This window comes from Pseudovirgaria hyperparasitica (genome assembly GCF_010093815.1).
Source record: "Pseudovirgaria hyperparasitica strain CBS 121739 unplaced genomic scaffold EJ05scaffold_12, whole genome shotgun sequence".
Classification (NCBI taxonomy): domain Eukaryota; kingdom Fungi; phylum Ascomycota; class Dothideomycetes; order Acrospermales; family Acrospermaceae; genus Pseudovirgaria; species Pseudovirgaria hyperparasitica.
This window is the reverse complement of record NW_022985560.1, coordinates 1,184,791-1,204,683: the sequence shown is the minus strand read 5'-3', so window position 1 is coordinate 1,204,683 and position 19,893 is coordinate 1,184,791. Positions and strand designations below refer to the sequence as shown.

The 19,893-nt window shown below is 50.7% G+C and overlaps 8 protein-coding genes and 1 non-coding gene across 9 annotated transcripts; 6 read left to right on the top strand and 3 right to left on the bottom strand.

The window, feature by feature from the left end:
• Positions 1-277: 277 nt before the first annotated feature.
• On the top strand, positions 278-3,289 carry EJ05DRAFT_493913 (uncharacterized protein; the record flags this gene model as incomplete). Its single annotated transcript, XM_033746148.1, has 3 exons — positions 278-494; positions 547-3,148; positions 3,217-3,289. The coding sequence occupies 3 exons, from the start codon at positions 278-280 to the stop codon at positions 3,287-3,289; spliced, it is 2,892 nt and encodes a 963-aa protein (XP_033598658.1).
• Positions 3,290-5,111: 1,822 nt separating this feature from the next.
• On the top strand, positions 5,112-5,456 carry EJ05DRAFT_93427 (uncharacterized protein). The gene has a single exon (XM_033750073.1). It carries the CDS (start codon positions 5,171-5,173, stop codon positions 5,351-5,353), a length of 183 nt encoding a protein of 60 aa, XP_033598657.1. The 5' UTR covers positions 5,112-5,170; the 3' UTR covers positions 5,354-5,456.
• Positions 5,457-7,447, top strand: EJ05DRAFT_93437 (uncharacterized protein). Its single transcript, XM_033750074.1, has one exon. It carries the CDS (start codon positions 5,560-5,562, stop codon positions 7,216-7,218), a length of 1,659 nt encoding a protein of 552 aa, XP_033598656.1. The 5' UTR covers positions 5,457-5,559; the 3' UTR covers positions 7,219-7,447.
• Positions 7,448-9,100: 1,653 nt separating this feature from the next.
• EJ05DRAFT_518865 (uncharacterized protein) lies at positions 9,101-11,177 on the top strand (the record flags this gene model as incomplete). The annotated part of the gene is made up of 4 exons (XM_033748713.1): positions 9,101-9,150; positions 9,262-9,805; positions 9,857-9,988; positions 10,048-11,177. The coding sequence occupies 4 exons, from the start codon at positions 9,101-9,103 to the stop codon at positions 10,789-10,791; spliced, it is 1,470 nt and encodes a 489-aa protein (XP_033598655.1). The 3' UTR covers positions 10,792-11,177.
• An 853-nt stretch (positions 11,178-12,030) lies between these two features.
• Positions 12,031-12,578, top strand: EJ05DRAFT_93400 (uncharacterized protein). Its single transcript, XM_033750072.1, has 2 exons — positions 12,031-12,328; positions 12,421-12,578. Exons 1-2 carry the CDS (start codon positions 12,129-12,131, stop codon positions 12,539-12,541), a joined length of 321 nt encoding a protein of 106 aa, XP_033598654.1. The 5' UTR covers positions 12,031-12,128; the 3' UTR covers positions 12,542-12,578.
• On the bottom strand, positions 12,579-13,098 carry EJ05DRAFT_518863 (uncharacterized protein; the record flags this gene model as incomplete). Its single annotated transcript, XM_033748712.1, has 1 exon — positions 12,579-13,098. A coding segment is annotated over one exon (504 nt), but the record flags the coding sequence as incomplete, so codon positions are not given.
• A 1,076-nt stretch (positions 13,099-14,174) lies between these two features.
• EJ05DRAFT_518861 (uncharacterized protein) lies at positions 14,175-16,443 on the top strand (the record flags this gene model as incomplete). Its single annotated transcript, XM_033748711.1, has 1 exon — positions 14,175-16,443. One exon carries the CDS (start codon positions 14,175-14,177, stop codon positions 16,296-16,298), a length of 2,124 nt encoding a protein of 707 aa, XP_033598652.1. The 3' UTR covers positions 16,299-16,443.
• EJ05DRAFT_93390 (glycoside hydrolase) lies at positions 16,444-17,480 on the bottom strand. The gene is made up of 2 exons (XM_033750071.1): positions 17,264-17,480; positions 16,444-17,178 (listed from the first exon to the last, which is right to left on the bottom strand). Exons 1-2 carry the CDS (start codon positions 17,361-17,363, stop codon positions 16,535-16,537), a joined length of 744 nt encoding a protein of 247 aa, XP_033598651.1. The 5' UTR covers positions 17,364-17,480; the 3' UTR covers positions 16,444-16,534.
• A 1,780-nt stretch (positions 17,481-19,260) lies between these two features.
• Positions 19,261-19,343, bottom strand: EJ05DRAFT_t60. Its single transcript has one exon. It is a non-coding gene; the product is annotated as a tRNA-Ala (tRNA).
• Positions 19,344-19,893: the final 550 nt, after the last annotated feature.

Sequence of the window (19,893 nt, the reverse complement as noted above, 5' to 3'; positions counted from 1 at the left end):
ACGTGTGGAGCCAAAGTGTACATAGCAGGGTGTTTCATGGAGACAAACACCATCACCACAATCAGAATCCCAGCTGTCCACGAGGTCTGATTCCAAAAGTATGATGTAGTGATACAATCCCCGCATTTTTTGCAGTTACCAAGGCACGGCTCCATTAGAGCTAAACCGAATTAGGTCGCGCATCATACGTAGCGCCCAAGTAGCTTCGCATGCTTGAAGCATACCACCACATCCACAGAACGCTGATTCCGGTTCGCGATGTGTCATATGTGACCACATGGCCTTCGAATCCTCCAGCGGCTACGTTGCGCCCTCTAATCTTAAGGACCATGAGGAACAAGCGCTTCCAGTCTTCAACTTGGAGCGAGTCGCGCTCCAGTTCTCGGTTGCTTCAGACTTCGTCGCAGCCCAGGTAGCTAATGATATTCTCATCTTGGCTTTGACGACAGGCAGGATACTCAGAATAGATCTAAGCAATCCTGCCGACATAGATGGTTAGTAGTAGCCATAGTAGTCCCTCCAGGCTCGAGACACTGACAAGAGTAGACATCGACCTTCCCAAGAAGACTACTGAAGTCGGAATTATACGTCGACTATTCCTCGATCCCTCTGCATCGCACCTTATCATAACAACTACACTCAATGAAAACTTCTATCTCCATGCACAATCAAGACAACCGAAAGCTCTATCGCGCTTGAAGGGCGTCAACATCGAGTCGATATCCTGGAATCCTTCCCAACCGACGTCTACGACGCGTGAAATCTTGATCGGTGCGGCGGATGGCAACATTTATGAGCTCTACATCGAGCAATCGACTGAGTTTTACCGTCGGGAGGAGCGATTCTGTAAACATGTATACAGGGCGGACAGTGCAATTACAGGTATATGGACAGACACTCTTCCGGGAAGACAAGACACGCGCCGAGTTCTCGTGGCAACGGAATCAAAGCTTCTTCACTTCGTAGGCAAAGTCGGCAGACCAGGTCACGAAGGCAGCGCATCGATTTACTCTCGAATGTTTGAAGGCGAAGCACCCACAGTGCACAGTGTTCCGGGAACTTCGCAGGCTGCAGTATCAAGCCTGGCTATCTCCCCTGAGTCGCCAGAAGATTCTGTTTCTGCTGGAGAGGAAAGGGTGTTCGCTTGGCTTACGTCGAGAGGGGTGTTTCATGGCAAGCTCCTTACGTCGCCTGATCCATCTGAGCTAGGCAACAGAGTTTACTCAGAGGCCAAGACCCTTCCACGATCAGTCATACCACCATCACAAAGCTCGACCGGGCGACCGCGAGCTTCACAGGATAATGTCGCTTCCATGGTCTTGACTCAATGGCACGTCCTGCAGTTGGTTGAAGGAAGATTAGTGGCTATCAATAGACTAGATGAAACAGTCGTACTCGATCAAGAGGTCTTGGAGCAAGGTCAAAGCATACTCGGCTTGGTGGCGGATATGAAGAAGAACACGTTCTGGCTGTTCACATCCCAAGCGATCTTCGAAATCGTCGTAGAAGACGAAAGTCGAGATATCTGGCGAATAATGCTTCGAAACAAGAATTTCGAGGCTGCTTCGAAGTTTGCAAAGACGCCCGAGCATAGAGATGCTGTCTCGACTGCATATGGTGATCATCTCGTTGGACGGAACCAGTACATGGAGGCGGCCGTGGTTTACGGGCGCAGCACGAAACCCTTTGAGCAAGTCTCTCTGACTCTCATCGATGCGGGAGAGCAAGACGCTCTTCGAAGGTACCTGACGACGAAATTGCAAAACATGAAGAAAACTGCGACCATGCAACGGATCATGTTGGCGACATGGCTGGTAGAGATCTACATGGCGAAGCTGAACTCACTGGACGATACAATCACCACCAAGGCAGAGCTTTCTGAAAGTATGAATACTGCCGAAACACAAGACCGCTTGTCAGGAGTGCGGAAGGAGTTCCAAGACTTTGCGTCCAAATATCGATTGGATCTGGACCGAAAGACAACCTACGATATCATCAGTAGTCATGGTCGCGAAGAGGAATTGCTCTACTTTGCGAATGTCATCAACGACTACAACTACGTATTATCATACTGGGTGCAACGCGAGCGGTGGAGGGAATCGCTTGATGTGCTCATGAAACAGACCGATCCGGATATCTTTTACAAATATAGCAGTGTGTTGATGATTCATGCCCCAGCTGAAATGGTCGACATCATGATGAGACAGACAAACCTTGATGCGCGCAAACTCATACCTGCATTCCTGAACTACAACAACACTACGACCTCGACATCTCTAGCACAGAACCAAGCAGTTCGCTACCTCCAGGACGAGATCAACCGGCGCAACTCTACAGACGCGGCAGTTCACAACACACTGATCTCTATATACGCATCGAGCCGGTCCCAGGATGAAACGGCACTTCTTACCTATCTTGAACAACAGTCGTACTCCTCTGAGCAACATTACGACGCCGACTTTGCTCTCCGACTTTGCATCGAGCATGACCGAGTTCAGAGCTGCGTACACATATACAGCTCGATGGGCCAGCCAATTCAAGCAGTAGATCTAGCACTGAAGCACGACAAGATCGATCTTGCCACTTCTGTAGCCAACCGCTCGGATGTCACACCAGCCCTACGGAAGAAGCTGTGGCTCGCAGTCGCTAGAAAAGTCATCAGCCAGACGCAGGGCATCAAAGCAGCCATTGAACTGCTGCAAAAGTGCGACCTACTCAAGATAGAAGACCTCATTCCCTTCTTTCCCGATTTTGTCGTCATTGACGACTTTAAAGAAGAGATTTGCAAGGCACTCGAGCAGTATTCACAGAACATGGATAGATTGCGTGAAGAGATGGATGCGAGTGAGGAAACGGCGAGGCATATCAAATCGGACATTAAAGCCCTCGATCAGCGATACGCAATCGTCGAGCCTGGTGAGAGATGTTACGTATGTCGTCTGCCATTGTTGGCAAGGCAATTCTTCGTCTTCCCTTGCCAACATGCGTTCCACAGTGACTGCTTGGGCAAGAAGGTTGTGGAGCTTGTGGGTACTGCGAGAGGGAGAAAGATCAGAGACGTAGAGATGGAAGTGAGCAAGGGCACCAGTGTGGGTGCGAAGAGGGAGAAACTAGTCAAAGAGCTGGATGCTCTGGTGGCAGGGTCATGGTGAGTGTGTTGTTAGACGATGTGACATGGACGTGATGCTAATACTATTCGTGCAGTGTCCTCTGCAGCGAGCTCGCCGTGCGGCTCATTGATGAGCCTTTTACGACGTCTGCAGACAACAAGGATGAATGGGCTTTGTGATGTTATGACGCATATGGTGATTGCAAACAGCCATGACAATAACACTACAGTCTCAAGAAGCGTACCTTGTTACCTGTCACTGCGACGCCGTGTTTGGTTGGTGGCAGCAGGGCTCAAGGGATACACGGCGCACCCACGAGTCAAAAATGGTCTGATAATTGCATCGAGGTCGGATTGCCTGATTGGGACTGCACCCTGGGGGCATATTTACGCGTGGCTTATTTGCCGGGGAGACCCTGCAGGCTGCGCATTTCGGAGTCGATACCGTAGGATACCCAAATCGCACCACGGTCCACAATGCAGACATGAACGGGTAACCGGACCTGCACATACAGTGAATGCCAATGGCAGTGCATACGAGCTTCGAAGGATGGAATAGATGTACCGGTTCTTCAAAAGGGCTCTCAGATCAATTGTAGCAATATGCGTGTTTCAAGCTAAAGTGTTCAATACCACGCGAAATTGAAAGTATTAATTTAAGAGGCTTGGGACTAAATGCTCGACTAAGCTTTGTTAACTATCTATGCACGACGACGCACGCGCTTCCGACATAGGTTGCTAAGCTAAACATGTACCAGACCACATGATTATATCAAAAACGTGAGACTCTGACCAGAAAGAAGGACATTGACGTGGCCAGAAAGTCATATGCTCTGGTATGGCCCCTAAAGTTACTGGAGATTCTCTATGTGTGTGTGTGTAGTAGTAGTATTTATTGGAGATTAAAAACGCAGAGTGCTCGGTATAAAGCATGCAGGGATAGATAGGTTAAAGAGAAAGACGGCTTATTTCGTTCGAACTCTTTGTTGGTGACATGGGAAATACCTCACTCACACATAGAGGAGCTTCATTTCTGCGTGACCACCAAGAAAACACCAACCCTAGGTAGACCGTAGGATGCGGAAATTATGAGATGATTGATATGCACAATACCTCGGGGCAATTTTCTGCCTGCGGATAAATGAAGTATGTTTTTTTTTCTTTTTCTTTTTATCTCTCTCTTTTCGGTATGAGCATGGCTTAATATTGAGGACATTACAAACATAGTCTGTGCTTTTGCTGCAGGTGGCTCTCGGCTGTGCTGTGTGCTGTGCAGCTATGAACCTGTAATTAATGATGTGTTGATGGAAAAAGAAGAGCTGCCACGTGTTTGGGAAGTAAGTAATAGATCCCACGTGACCAGGACCAGGACCAGGATCCGGGGCTCTGGGGCGAGCGAGGGGGATGGATGTTTTTGACCGCTGACGTTGCCGCTGGCCGTTGCCGTTAGAAAGAAAAGAAAAAAGGGCAGGCGCGACCCTGTGCTCCCGTCGGCGGCAGCGCCATGAGCAGCCTAAGCACCCCCCCCTGCTCTCTTCTCTCACCGTCCGCTCGCTCAGCCACGTCGTCGGATGTTCTTAGACTACCTAATAAAATACTAGGTAGTTGACGCACCCATTCATTCTTCAACAGGTGGGTACTCGTCATTCGTGATGAGTGGGATGTGCTGTGCTGCTGGAGTGGATTCTCCCCGATCGTGTCTGGCTGCATACGTAGTCGCTTCGGCGCACTGACATTTTTGTCCTTGGGTGGTGGTGGGCGATCTTGATCAGCTGTCGGTCGTGGTCGTGTCTAGGTGCCAGGTTCATCAACAAGATCCGCCGTCATTCATAGAGCTGGGTTGATTATGCTTCTCATAGGAACGGACAATTCGTTGGACTTTTAGTATTATTACCTTCCAAGCATCTATAGCTAGGTGCAGTGTCTAGCCTGTGTGATAGCTAAACTCTCTTGATGGAAATGGAGCATTTACTTAAGTATACAGTAGCTGCCATGCATGGTAGATATTGTACCCCGTAGCGTGATGAAACCTACCCAGACAAAAGTCCAGCCAATCAAGCCATGCCACACTTCTACCTAGCCACACCGCCTGCCCCTCCATCTAAGCTTGTTCCCCAGCCACACCCCAACCTCTCAGTATACCAGCCACACCCAGCCACTTTCGACGAATATCTCAACCACATCAATTGTATCTTCACTCGTTCACTCCAATCCATATGCAAATCTCCTCTCCAAATCTTCTGAGTCTACTAGCACACACTTCTATCGGAAATTTCGAGCCTCCTTAATTGTTCCACCACCATCATAACCATTTCGACTTCCACTCATCTGGTTCTCGACCTGCGCCAGCTCAGAAGCTACTGCATTCGCCTCCAACCGCCTGCAAAACGCCCACCTGCATCTGCAGTCAGTCGCATTCGTGGTCAACGTCCCCGCCACCAGCTATCCTCATGTATCCTTCCTCCTCCTCGACATCTCATGGGCACCAGCACCGGCACCAGAACCAGAACCAGCAACAGCAACAGCAGCAACAACAAAAGCAGCACGACCAGTTTCAACACAGCCATACACGACATCACTCCACCTCCAGTGCTACAGCTTGTTCCCTGCGCAGCGGACATGGATTGATACTCCGCCAACATCCACCACCAACCCCTTCCCACGCATCATCCTTAGATGACAATAACTTTGACGACATCAACTTATCTGTTCCTTCCGCTGCTTTCCACCAAACCGACACGAGATACCAGCCTGGCCCCTCACCCTTCGACGACTACACCCAGCCACCCAGCCACACCCAGCGCTCTCTCACAAACACCTTCCTCGACAACTGCCGACCCTTCGTGAACCAGGCTGCCTCTACGATCCAACAGACCTCCAAAGGCGCTCTGCATTCGCCCACCAAATCTCTCGCCAGCTTCATCTCCCTCCGTGGCTCCAAGATCGCCGAAGAAGACCAGGAGCAAGACCGTCCAGTCTCCGCAAAACGTAATAGCAAATTCGGCGCGCTGTTTGTTGGTGCTTCGGCACACGTTAATCTGGGCCTCGTGCCCTCGAAGACACCACGTCATCTTCACGTTGATGAAGAAGAAGAAGAGGGCGAAGATTCAGACGACGACATGTTCACTACGAGGAATTCTACGGCGCCAACGCTGCAACGGCGAACCACCTCGCAATCCGCCACGAACAAATTCTCGTGGCTACTGCCGTCTGTCGGTGTAAAGGGTCCTCGAGTCTCGCAACCGGCGCGCACGGAAGATAGCAGTGATGAGCTGCTAACTCTAAACGTTCAGCATGCTCTGTTTCCACACGGCCCAACAGATCCACTGGATCCTGCGTCTTTCAACGATCTTCTTGAAGCTGCTGAGAATCTGCTCCAACGCTACCAAAGCGCGTACCGTTCACAAGCCGAACAGATTGCAGAACTCAAAGCAGAACAGAGCGTACAGGATGAGGAATGTGACGAGCTTGAGACTCGTTCGCGCCATCTCAAAATTCAGCTAGACGACATGTCCGCGCGAGCAGCCGAACAAGACGCTGAAATGCAGTCTCTCCAGCAGCAGCTCCAAAAGGAACGACAATTGCGGATTGCAGAGGAAGAAGCCCGTTTACGTCGCAGAACTTCATATGACCAACGTGACGACCCAGCGTGGTCTCGGCGGCAAGCTAAGCGGACGTCCAACTCGGCGATTAGCTTTACAGATTCTGGCTTCGACTCAGATAGTGAGGGCACGGCGTCGTCGGCTGCAAGTCTCGCACATGTTGAAGCCTGTTCACCAAATTGGACTTCTTACCATCACACACTCACCCCACCTTCGACATGTACTCTCGCATCGCTTCAAAATGCACAGCCACAGGAAGCCATCGCAATGTCTCTGACACCCACACGCTCATTACAGCCAAGTCGCCAGCAAGTCACCAGTCGAAAGATGCCCATGCATCATACTCGATTCGGCGACGATGAGACGGACAGTCTGAGGCAGCAATCGGGGGCATTCAATGTCATCCGAACTGTCAGACAGGAGAATGCACAACTGAGCTTGCAGCTCCAAGCCTGCGATGACGCAGTGGACGATGTGCTCGATTATATCAGGAGCCTAGGGGTTTAAGCGCTTGCTAAGGGGGGGTCGTTGGTGGTGGTACAAAGTTACATCCCTTGTGTTAATGTGTATCTTGGTAGATTCGTAAGAGCAATCAATCAACAAATACTTGGAATTGTCGCGATACGTGATTGGCTCGGGGGTTTTTGGGTGATGGGCACTCGACACTGCACAGTCAGTTTAGCACCTCACATCATAGCGCGATCTGAGACGAGGCTGGCTTGACTGCTGACTTCTGGTTCTGGTTTGGGTCTAGACTGTACGGAAGCACCGAGTGCAAGGATTGCGCAGGCCTCACCCTGCCTGCAGACTGTGCATGGCGAGAGTGGCCAGTATTTGTTCTCGCCAGATCATGCCCTATGCTCTGGTAGTGTCAGAGTCTTGACTAAGTTTCACAGAAAGATGAAGATCCACGTCCAATTACCGTGTGCAGCCCTGCCATCCCTGCCGGCCGTTCTCTTCCCCCTCAATTCTTCACAGCATGCCCATATCCCAACCGCCCCACCTCGTATGCTTTATGGTTTGACGCTAATACACCGCTGTAAGCGCAGGGTAACTGCTTCTTGATGACGGAGCGGGCGATCCGTGCTTTAATGTCGTCGGAACAGGCCAAGCGTAGGCAGCAGGGTGCTAGACGCGGTTCCTGCGAGATATAGTATGTGCATGGTCCAATTAGAATCAGTACTAAATTATTCATGTACCATACCTTAACAGTAGCAAGTAACGTTATTAGTGTAGTCCTCTCACTGTCTCATCAAAGGACAAAGACACAAATCCGCCTTCTCACCACGGGCAAAAGGAGGAATCCGATTATGCTGTGGGTGGGCTAATTAGAGAGCATAATAAAGCTTGGTTTGGTTTCACCGGGTGGGAAATCGAATATCGAGTTCCGGGAGCGTGGCACAGTCACTTAGCCACAGCATTCAGACGGCTTTGATTGGTCAAGCCCCTCTCCCCCAAGAACTTGATTTTCATAGTACATAGTCGTGTGTGCTGGCTGGGTTCTCCTGCTGCTTGGTAACAGAAGTAAGCTCAAGTTAAGCTCATCAAGGGAATCCACTCTGCTCTACCATGACTCTGGATCTATGCTGGGATGTGGTGTGTACATGGAAGACCGCGACTGATTAGATGACCCCTCCCGAGGATTCTTGCATGCAAGGTTCCGATATGCTTATAAGTTACCATGATATGTAGTATATGGGTACAAGTTGAGCCGATGGAGGGGATTTCGCCGCATACGTGACACGGTGCTGCTTGGGTGGTTTGCGTTCCTACGTGAAGCCTGTGCAAAAAAAAGGATGACAATGACCCTAACCATAGCAATGACAACAACACAACGGCCATGACGACGCAGTCTGATCCCTCATCCATCATTGACCGCCTCTCAACGACCTGGACTAGACTGGTTCTCGTATCCCGCCTGACAAACCGAGCACGATAGCCGACTAATAGGTCGCAAAAGGCCAAGGAGCCCAGTGCTAGGGGGGCTATTTATACGTACTCGTGCGGGGTGACATCTAGGCCGCATCCCATAGGCCCCTTTTCGGACCATCGGCCGCCCCGCTGCAGTCGACGCCCCAGTTAGTCCCCGTCGGGGGCCCTGGAAGCTTTTGCAACGTTCGCCTTACAGATATCCAGATCTCGAAGGCGATCCCATGAAAGGGCCTTGTCTTTTCAAACGGTCCGTTTCATGATACTGCCGCGGATACAATCCGAATTTGCCTTGCTCCTCCTTGATTCACGTTCGGTTCGAAAGGAAAGGGGGTCCGGGTCACGCGCACCCGGCGAACTGCTTGCCATACTTCTACTTGCATCTCGCTCGCATTGTACATCCTATCTAGACCGTGTACCCTCCACTTCACATGCCCACTTGGTACTTGGCGCTACGACCATGACTCCCCCAAACGGAAACTCGAAGAGGCAAAGGCTGTCTTGTACAGAGTGTGTCAAGAAGAAGAGAAAGGCGAGCACTCCGCGCCCTCCTCCTCCACACAAACCACCGCATGTTTTTGTCTAATCTGAAGAGCAGTGTGATCGCATAACCCCTTGCAGTGCATGCTGCTTTCAAGGCGCGCCAGACAAATGCAAGTACGCAGGGAACATCCAAGGCCTCACGCAGGCCGAGGAGATCCGACGCCTCAGGAAGAAGCTCGCCAGTCTCGAGGCCAGAATTCCGCCCACAGATCGATCCGACGACTCCAAATCGTTGACGTTGTCGCCAGAGGCTCAGTCGTGTATCTGCCAGAAGCTGTCCGCCGCGTCCCTTACGGAATCGCATGTGTCGGCTGGTCCCAGTATCCAGCATGCTCTCGTGTCCAGCTTCATCGCGAACGCTTGCCCGTCGGGTCACCACCAGTGGATTTGGCCGGTGGCTCAGGCCAGTGGGGATTCTCTGATGCTATGGAGAGCACTTACGGCAACGTCTTACGCTGACCAGGCGTTGGCTACTGGAGACCATGCAATGTACATGGAAGCACAGTATCATTACACCTATGCTGTCACGCAACTCCGGAACCATCTGCAGAAGCCTGGACATGCAACAAAGACATTCGACACCAAGTCTCTGTACACGATGGTAGTGTTGGAGTTTTACGAGGTGGGCATATGATTCTTCCGTTTGCCCTGTTCTTCACTGATGATTTCCCAGACAATAGACTTCCGAGATAGACAACGATGGTCTATGCATATAGATGGTGCAGGAGCATTCCTACAAGACGCGAACCTGGGTCCCGGCAACGACATACCTCCTGCCGTCCTGGACTTCATACGGCTTATGGATGTATGAAGCCCTCATTCTGCGAGACCCCCGAAGAACTCAGTGCTTACAAAAGTCCACAGATCACCATCAGCTGCGTCCGGAAGCAAAAAGGTTACTTCACACACTCGAGATGGCGCCAAGCCACCGCCTCTCCGCTCGACCCGTCCCGACCGCGCAGCTCAATCGCAGAGCTCCTAGACGTGCTAGACCGCGCCACAGGACTCATCGAAAAGGCCCATATCGCATCCGACGCCGCTGCTCGCACGCAGAAGGTCGAAGAGATGGACGACGAATACAGACGCGCGGACTTCTGGGCAGAGCTGGACGGCGTAGAGAAGGACATGATCCGCTTCATAGAAACAAACGACCACCTCAAGGGCCAACAAGCCGTCCTCACACAGCACGTCGACGAACTATCCATAGTCATCGCCTGTGCCTTCAGACTGATCATGTCTCGCATCGACACCCGGCCCTGGAGACCGTCGGAGAAAGAGAGGGTCGATCTGGCCGCGTTGCTGGTCAAGCGAGTCGTCAGACTGACCAACGAACGCAGCGACAAGACCTCGGGCGTCATCTTGCTGTTCACGCTACGCCCGGCTTTCTTCACCTTCCCGGAGCATCACCCGGGGCGACAGCTCACGAAGCACATCCTGGCCAATCTATCGCAAAAGTTCCGACTGCAGGTCGCGAACAACGTAATTGACATGTTTCCCCCGGTCGTCACGCCGGACTCGTCGCCATCGCCGCAATCGTCGCATTCCACACACTCTAATGGGAGGGAGATGGACGGCTCTGTGGATGTCGTTTCTACGACTGTGTACTAAAAAAAAGACTCGAGAAAAACAATCGAGCTGCCTTGGTCACACTATCATCATCGAGCATCTATCCATTCTCCGTTATTCGGTACTTGATTACCACCAGGATACCTGGCTGTCAGTCTGGAACTGTGTCCGCGAAATCATAGTCAGAATGCGCCCGGTTCAAGATACCCCACGCGGCTCGGGACACCCCCGCGTAATAGTACGCATTTCATTCGCGCAGTTGTCCACGCCTCAGGCAGCATTCCCCTGCCCTGCCCCTCTTCACCATATACATTTTAATTTTTTTGGAAGGACAATCTACCAGAAGAATTATCCTGCCCATTCATCACTATGGAACTTTTTTCTTTGTTGCAGCAACTGGACTGGTTGGTTCTCCGTCCGTTCCCCTCCACCGTGCGAGCGAATGCGGCTTAGTCATTGTGCCGTCGGTACCCTAAGTCGGGTCGCTCCCGCAACATGCCCGCGCGCGCCCAGAAAACGCACTGATCTCATCATAAGAATGCCGATCCGGTCGCCTGTCATCTGCTGTTAGTTAGGGTCGAAACGAAACGGGGGTGCCGCGGCCGCCGCGCGAAAGAAGTACCAAAGTATCAATTATGTCTACCTTCTTTCCCGCCCGTTTGGTTTTGGGCTAGAGAAGAAGGGCAGATCTCATTGGCTGACAAGCAAGCCGATTGGAGGAGGGAGCGTGTTCCGAGCCTCGGCGATGCCGGCTTGGGACCGTCCGTGGGAGCTCTAGAGGATCATTGGAGGGGGGGGTTGGGGGGGCATTTTATGCTTGCTGCTTTGGGTCCTTGTGGGTTGTGGGGACGCTGCTTTCGGACAGACAGGGTGGGGTGGGTTGATTTTTGTAGAAAAATCGAGGGTGGAGGGAGGGGAGACCGAGGAATGTTGCGGGTTGCGCGTGCTTGCTTGCTTGGTTGTTTACTTGCTTGCTTGCATGGCATACATTGTGGGCAGGGATCGGAGATGAGGAAAACTCACTCGTGATGTGTGAGGAGGGCCTGAGGCGATGCGACGCGCACTGATGCGTTCGCAGCGGGAATTGGGGGGGGGAGGGGGGCGACGGAGGGATTAGGCCTAGAAAGAAGGCGCGTGGTGGTGGTGGTGGTGGTGGTGGTGGTGGTGGTGTCATTTAGGAATCAGGATCGGTTTCAAGTTGTCGTATTATAGAAAACATTTTTTGTCCATGCAATTCATTCCCCGAAAAGGTTTTTTCTTACCGGTTTACGTGCGTACGCAGAGACGGCAATTGCATGGGGAACGTGACTGGGGGAAAGCTGGATTCGGTCGGAATGTCCCGCGCCTTCTCCGGAAGGTAATGTGAGGAGGATGAATGAATGAAAGATGTTGCGAAAGGGGATGGGGTGTTGAGGGTGTGGGAGACGATCATCATGGCGCTAGTACGTGATGCTTCATGGCAGGTATCTTGGAGACTTCGGCAGTTGTTGTTTTGCGTGAAGGCTTGGTCTGGGACGAGAGAGAGAGAGAGAAAGAAGCACTGTGTCTTTGGATGGATTGTGTGTCTGCCATATGTACTGTACGTGGACGGCCTGGCCGGACTGACACAAAGAACTCGCTCTCTCCCTCGCTCTGCTTGCAGTGTAGTGTCTATGTGACTAACGTATCCAGGCCTGTTACCAACAAAGCATCCCGTATTCACAGCATGCATCTCTTTCACGATATGTTCGGTATGCCTCACAGGACAAGCAAGCCCTTCACTCAATGCCTCTTCAAAGAACCAGATTCGTGAAAGAGGCAGAGCCAGATGACCCGTCGTTGCGAACCCCTTATAACTCCCGTCTTCTACCTACCTCTAACACCCATCATCTGCATTCTCACATACAACAACCAAGCATAAACCATCCAGCCAGCAACGAAGCCCAACCCACAATCCACACCAATACAACAACCACACCACCAAAATGCCCACATCCCCCAACGAAACAACCAAAGCCGCCCTCGCACGCACCCGCCTCGCCCTCCACGCCGTCCCCGCCGACAACGCACCCCCCGCCGCCAAACAACTCTACCTCGCCTGCCTCCAGGCCGCAATCGAGCACTACTGGGGCGTCGTGGGGCAGCGAGGCGCGGCGGAAGGCGCACGTGAGCGCGCGGAGACGGAGGAGTTTCTGACGGTGCTGGAGGGGGAGAAGTTTGTGATGATGGAGCGGTGGGGGCTGCGGTGTCCGGGGAGGTGGGAGGTTGTGCCGGGCGGGGGAGGGGAGGAGCGGTTTGAGGGGTTTGAGGGGTGTGAGGGGTACGTTGTGGAGGGGGTGAGGGCGTTTTTGAGGGAGAGGGGGTGGGCTTAGAGGTCGGTGGGTGTGTGGGATGGGGATGGGGTTGTTGGGATGAGGAATGGGCTTTGTGGGGTTGGGATGGGGGTGTGATGGGTTGCGTGCTGGGCATGCGGTTGGTAGACGGTGGGATGAGTATGAGCTTTGATATAGTGCTCTCAGTGTGGTTCTGGGTTACTTGTGTCGTTATAGCTTGAGATCATGAGGTCAGTGTAGGAGCAATGGGGGATGCAGTTTAGACCGTATAAAGCAAAGCCCGAAAGAATGGTTCAAGGGGAACAGGGACAACCCAATCTACAGCATCACATTATACATACTATGATCGAGACGTGGTTAAAGACGACAAAGATGACCCTAAAAATGAACTCTCTGAAGGGACCACAAGAGGAGAGGAGAGACAGCGCTTCATCAAGTCGGTCTAGCACTGCTCTATCTCAGCAACGAAACCTGAAGACCCTGCCTTAGCTATATCATGTATCTCACGGCTATAAGGTATATAAGGCATAGAAAGTGTAAGTAGTCTATCTCAACCCGTGTAGGTCATCGTGAGCCAGTGGTAACATCTACCATTATCGTGCAGCATCATGTACCAAGGTAGACCAATCCCAGTGGGTAATAGTAAAGATATAAGACTGGCTATAAGCAAATTACGCGAACATGTCACGCAGCCCCGTGCATTGTTGCTGCGTGCATTGTGACATGGGCAGTCTTCCGTGTGCAACATCTCATGAATGTGGGCAGTCGAAGTCTGAGTGAACTCATTCGTTCATTGAATCATTGCTAGATTTCATAGATAGCAATGAGAGAATAGTAGTGGTTAGGGTGACTAGTATTTTATCTTTCTATGATTTCTTGTCCTTGACAAATGTTAGCGGGACGAGTTGATATATGTGGAAAGAGTGGCGACGGAGTGTGTTGTTCTTGCCTTTGTCGGACGTCTGAATTGGCTTTTCTCACATCTCTCTCTCTCTCTCTCTCTGTCTCTCTCTCTCTGTCTCTCTCTCTCTGTGTGTGTTTTTTCTTCTTCTTCACCCGTCTCGTACAAGATCAACGTCTCTCGGCACGTCATTGCCAATAAAGTTGCACCTCATGCAATCATCCGCACTGGCTTTTACAGTGAAGGAACTGCACCATGATCTGACACAGAGATATCGTATCCACGGTGCTAGAGTCAAAGAATTATGGCAGCAATTCGATTCATCTCAGCGTACAAACGTCTTCAGAGCTGGTGCGGCAAATGGTGATGTTCTCCAACATCCTCGCGATCGATCATTGGGCGATGCATACAAGATGATTCCCGAACTCAATATCCAGGACATCAGCACCGATGCGTCCTTTCTGTTGAACATATTGGAACATCGCGCAACGACCGAGCTCACCCACCAATATGCGTCTGGTCCAAATGGACAGATCGGGGATCATCGGCATATTCTTAATGCAATTGACAAGCAAGGTCTACGACACGCACAAGCCAGAGCGCTCGAGAATTGTTTTGCTATGTTCATGGTCGAAGAAAAGTACGGATCCTTCTTCAACGTTCCATCACAGCACAGACGAGAGGTACTTGCAAAGATTTCGCTCGCCATAGAGAGCATGGTCTGTGTACCACAGGATGTTGGGGAACTCATTCTGAACCGTCAAATGTATACCCTGCAGACTTTGGTCATCTTAATCGATGATATCTTAGAGAGTTCAGCAACGAGAAATACCAAGTCATGCGCAAAGAAGTCCTCCCAACCTGCCACTGCAGCTCTTGAGAAAATGGCGCTCAAGGACCGCCCTCAGAAGCTTTCTGTACCAGATCTCGTTATGGCAGCATCCGATCAAAAGGCGTCACTCCACGAATATCTGAGTCTCTTGAGGAATGAACCAGTAGTTCTAACACATGCAGTCAGCGTGTCGTTCTTTGCGCGACCAGAACTCGTCGCAGACGAAAAAGGACGTAGGCTACCGGCCCATACTGACCGGCACATCAGTGCAGCGGTGATGGATGCAGTAGTCGGGGCTGTAGCCGACGCAGCCATCTGGGACTACATTTACGAGCTCGTACAGCTTCTTTCAAGCTCGGTTGATAAGGTTCATCGGGCTGTGGTTCTGCAAGAGCTATCAAACGTGTGCCATCTGGAATTTACTCGCGCCCAATCTTGCTTGAAACGGCGCCTTGCAACTTGCAGCGGTTCGAAGTGGTTCAAGAGGATATCAAATGCTACTACCCACGGGAATGCAAAAATAACGACTAAGACCCAACCCGAGCAATTGACGAGGCTTGACCCACAGCTCCACTATCTACTTCGCCTCTGTGACCAAAGCTTGACGCCGATACAGGCAATCGAGTGGATCCAGAAACTGGATGCTCTTCACAGAGCTCATCCTATGGAGCGAGAATCCCTGGTTGAGCATGAGACCGATGCTTTAGCACAATTAGCAGTCATCGTTGCCTTTATCAGGGACCTATCACCTGTTTTCTCAATGCCGTCCGTGTCACGCAAGAAGGGCCTCCTTTTCGTTTCAAGAGAGAACGCCTTGGAAGAAGAACTTGGGAGGCTGAAACATGAACTCGATCTTGGCGAGTTTGCCGTCCCTATCGACAACCTTCTAGAGCCCGACATGGCCAGATCCGCCTTGAAAGCACTGAACGCATTCGTGATCCAAAATGCAGGCTCCAGGCTCGGATCATTGTTCCAGGACATGTTGCAGGACTCTCTACAGGATTTGAAGAATCAGTACGAGCACTTCAAAGACAAGATGGAAAAGGGGCAAACTCCAGCCGTACCCCCTGTACAGAAGCCATCGCAGGCAGAAGTGGTGGAGCAACGCAAAGTAAAGGAGAAGACTCGGCCTGCTAGCGTTTCGGTCTTTGATATATCTGGCCCGAAGATCGAAGAGACAGCCGAAACAGTGCCGGCTCCCAAGCCGATCAAGGTGAAGCCAGCAACTGCTGAGCTTTTCTCAACTCTTCTTGATCCATCGATACAAGGTGCATCAATCACGTGGATTGGCTTACAGTCAGCTCTATCAGAACTGAGATTTTCGATCAAGCCAAAGTTTGGCTCTGTCTTTGCGCTCTATCCCCCAGAGGACATGAATGCTAACAGATCCTTGACGGTCCACCGGCAACATACTTCCAAGATTGAAGGCCACAAATTGCACATCTTTCGTAAACGCTTTCAAAAAGTTTTCGGATGGACGAAGGACACCTTTGTCGTGGATTAAATACCAGGAGTCACCGAAATCACTGCTGGTGGTATTTATGAATGTGAGTCGATAAATCATGCAATACTTAGGCCTGATCTTAAAGAGGCTTATGGAAGGGGTCTCGAATATCGAGTCCAAGCAGGTCATGTACTGATATCATAAAACCACAAACTAAGTATAGTTGATAGCTATATTATAACATGTTTCCCAGGTAGTATGTTCCTTGAACGCTCCGCACAGTCTATACCTGCGGTCTAGCAGCTAAACAACTTCGGTCCTGGCACCGTATACGTCTGCGCCTTATACGAATCGTACGTGATCCCAGCATCACTCCCCTTATACGCCCCCGGAAACGCCACCAGTCCACCAGGAACCGTCGTCCTACCCCCCGTAACCTTGACCTGATGACACCCCGGATAGAACTGCGCACCCGGATACTCATACGCACTATGCAGCGCCACAATCTCGTGCCTAACAAGATAATACCCGGCCTTCAAGCACCCCGGAATCGTATACTCCACCCCGGCATTCCCACCCACCATCAGCCTCGTGTCGCCCCACACATTGCTCGTGCCCTCGCGTCCGCTCTCCTGCACCTTGAACCACACCGCCGCGGCGCCGGGCGAGTACCCCGTGCACCCGCTCTCCGGACAGCGCGCCATGTACGTGATTGTCGGCCCGACGTGGCTGTCCGGCCAGAGCGTCCAGCGGAGCGTGACCTTGGACCCGGCGGCGGCGGTGGCGTGCAGGGCGGCTGGGGTTGAGCCGGAGATGCCGCCGGCGGTGTAGCCGCCGCATTGGAGGTCGATTAGGGAGAGGTCGGTGACGGGGCCGTTGCCTTGGATGGGGCGCGAGATGCGTGGTGGGATCGGGGACATGTAGGGGTCTTGGTAGGGTTCTGGGATGGGGTGTTAGTTTTGGTGGGAGACTGGGGATGAGAGGGGGATGGACAGGAGAGGGAAAGCGGGGGGAGAGAGACGGACGGTAGAATTGGTAGTATGTGCCGCCGATGGTTGCGTTGTCGACGTAGCCGTGGGCAGCGGCGAGGGTGGCGGTGGTGAGGATTAGAGTGAGGGACTTCATGGTTGGATGGGTACAGTAATGGGTATGGGATTGATGACTTGAGGGTGAAAGAGAATGGAGAAGAATAGCGAGATTCAAATGATCCTTCCTGTAGCTGTGCTCTTCGGGGTAGCTAAAGTTGAGAAGACGATACCAGTACAGTACCTATCTGATCCACGGCTGGGGAAAATGATTTTGTATGTAGTCTAGTAGCAACCACTCTCCACTCTCAATGCGTATGATACCGACGACAGGTCACTTGGGAAATAGAGTGCTCCAAGACACATCCCAGTCATGAGTCCACAGCATATACCACAGATCTAGGGTATTCCTGAGCAGCGTGGCAGGCACGAGGCTCTCCGCAATATATGCAAAGCGGGCCGACGGAATATCATGTACGACTCTGAGGCTTGAACGGGCGTACATTTATTGGCTTTGTCCATACTAAGCAAACAAATTGTCGACTCATGAACAGTAGTAATACAAGAGTCAGGAGGAATCTTATATGGAAGCACTGAGATGACGTAACAGGGCTGCTACGCGCGTGATGTCGACGTTGTGGTCGAAACGCCGGAATCGATGTGCTGAACCCCGGTTGGCGGATAAATGATGCCGTATAAATGGAACTGCACGTCCATCCACTTTGAAGATGGTTTGATGTTAGCGCTGGATTGATACTTTCAATTCCCTCGGAACTGTGAGAAGGACAAAAGTATCTACAGGTTGAGCTTCGTAAGTCGTTTGTCCACTTTTTTTTGGAGTAGATGGATTTTGGTCTTTCTGAAGGATGTTCATTGCATCTGAATCTTGAGTCTCTGCCTGGAATGGATGCTCTCACTTCAACGCTGATGGACCATGGCGCTTTCACGAGAGGTTCTATCGATTGATCGTTCTCTTGGGGTCCTCTCTTTGGCTATCCAGCGCCCTCTATCTCGTCCTACGAGGGTAGTAGTATATCCAGAACACTCATGAACCTTCCGGAGATATCGCTAAATTCTGCACGAACTTTACGATAGCTTAGTCACAAAGACCGAGATGTAAAGCTGATGAGGTACTCTCGCACCACGCTCATACGTAGAAGCATAAACTAGCAGGACGCATTACATTCACGGCAAAGGAAGGTCAGGTCCTTGGAGTCGGCATGTTCAAACATCAACTCCAGCGCTTTTCCAAAGCCGTACAGTTGAAAGCATTCCATTGCTGAACTGTGCTGAAGTCAAGAGTTGGCATACTTCTGGGGTCAGATACGCATGCTGGGTAATAGTCTAATGGATCGTGCAAATACTAACTATGCCACCCGTATGTCTTTCAACCTTATCATAAGGGCACTGCCTAAGCCCATCTGGCTCTTTGCAACGTCGCTCTAGCCTCTGTCACAAAAAGCTGCCACGATCGCGTCACCCAATGAATCGCAGTGTGCATAGGCATCGTCTTGCAATTCCGAACGTAGATCGTCCTCCTCTTGACGGCTTATCATGAACGAGGAGTTGCGATCGTTGTAGATAGACATGCGCATCCGACAAGGAGATCACTTAGGTGCGCGTAGGATGGATTCTGTGGGCGAAGGTCGAAGGGTCCTCTCGCATTTCCAATTCTATGGTCTAGATGTCGCACATTGATCGGCGCGCCTACTGTTTCCTAATACCAACACTGCAGGTCTTTAGTCATGAACAAAAGTATATAAGATAGAAAATATACAAAGGTAATCCAACAATAAACTATATATAAATCTTAGAATAAATGAGTCTAAGCTTATAAAATTAGTATAATATATATAATATATCCATAATAGTCTTATAGTTTTAGACTCTGTATAAGTAGCTAACAGTATTTAATATTCCAATTATCTTGACCAATTACAATAGTATAAAAAGTGGAAATGCATGGTTTTAACGAGGGCGAAATAAGCAAAAAGACATGGACTAACTGGGAATTGAACCCAGGACCTCTCACAATTCACAGAGATGCGAAGCGAGCATAATACCTCTATACTATTAGCCCCATGATATCTGATGAATGAAGATACTGTGATTATATTTTTTGAAAACATTTTTTGGAAAGCACTTTTGTCTTACTAATCCTTTCAATTCCTGGTACACAACATCTCTGGGTAACGATATCTTAGCAGTGAAGAAAGTGACTGAGAAAAGCCCACTAGACAACGCTGGAGATCAAAATACACTGTTTTCCTTGAGGATACATTTCAGACTCGGTGCCAGGTACTGTGCGCTTTTGGCTTACTAGCATAGAAGTTCTTTATTGATAAATTACCGTAGCGGTGCACGATGCTATAATATCTCAACTTTGTTAGGTAGATCTGAGTCCTATTAGATCTAGCAGTCTCCGAAAGAAAAGCGATAAGTAATAAACCTTTTTGTGTTAGCTTCATAGAACGAAATACGTACTACAGTCAAACTACGTCAAGAAAAAGCAGGGTGTATAGTGAAAACGAAAAGAGCTCTCAAATTGAATAAATCAAGATGAGGCTCTTATGATAACGCCGTGCTCTATAACCCAAACGACGGCGATGCGCTGATAAACCTGCTAGTAA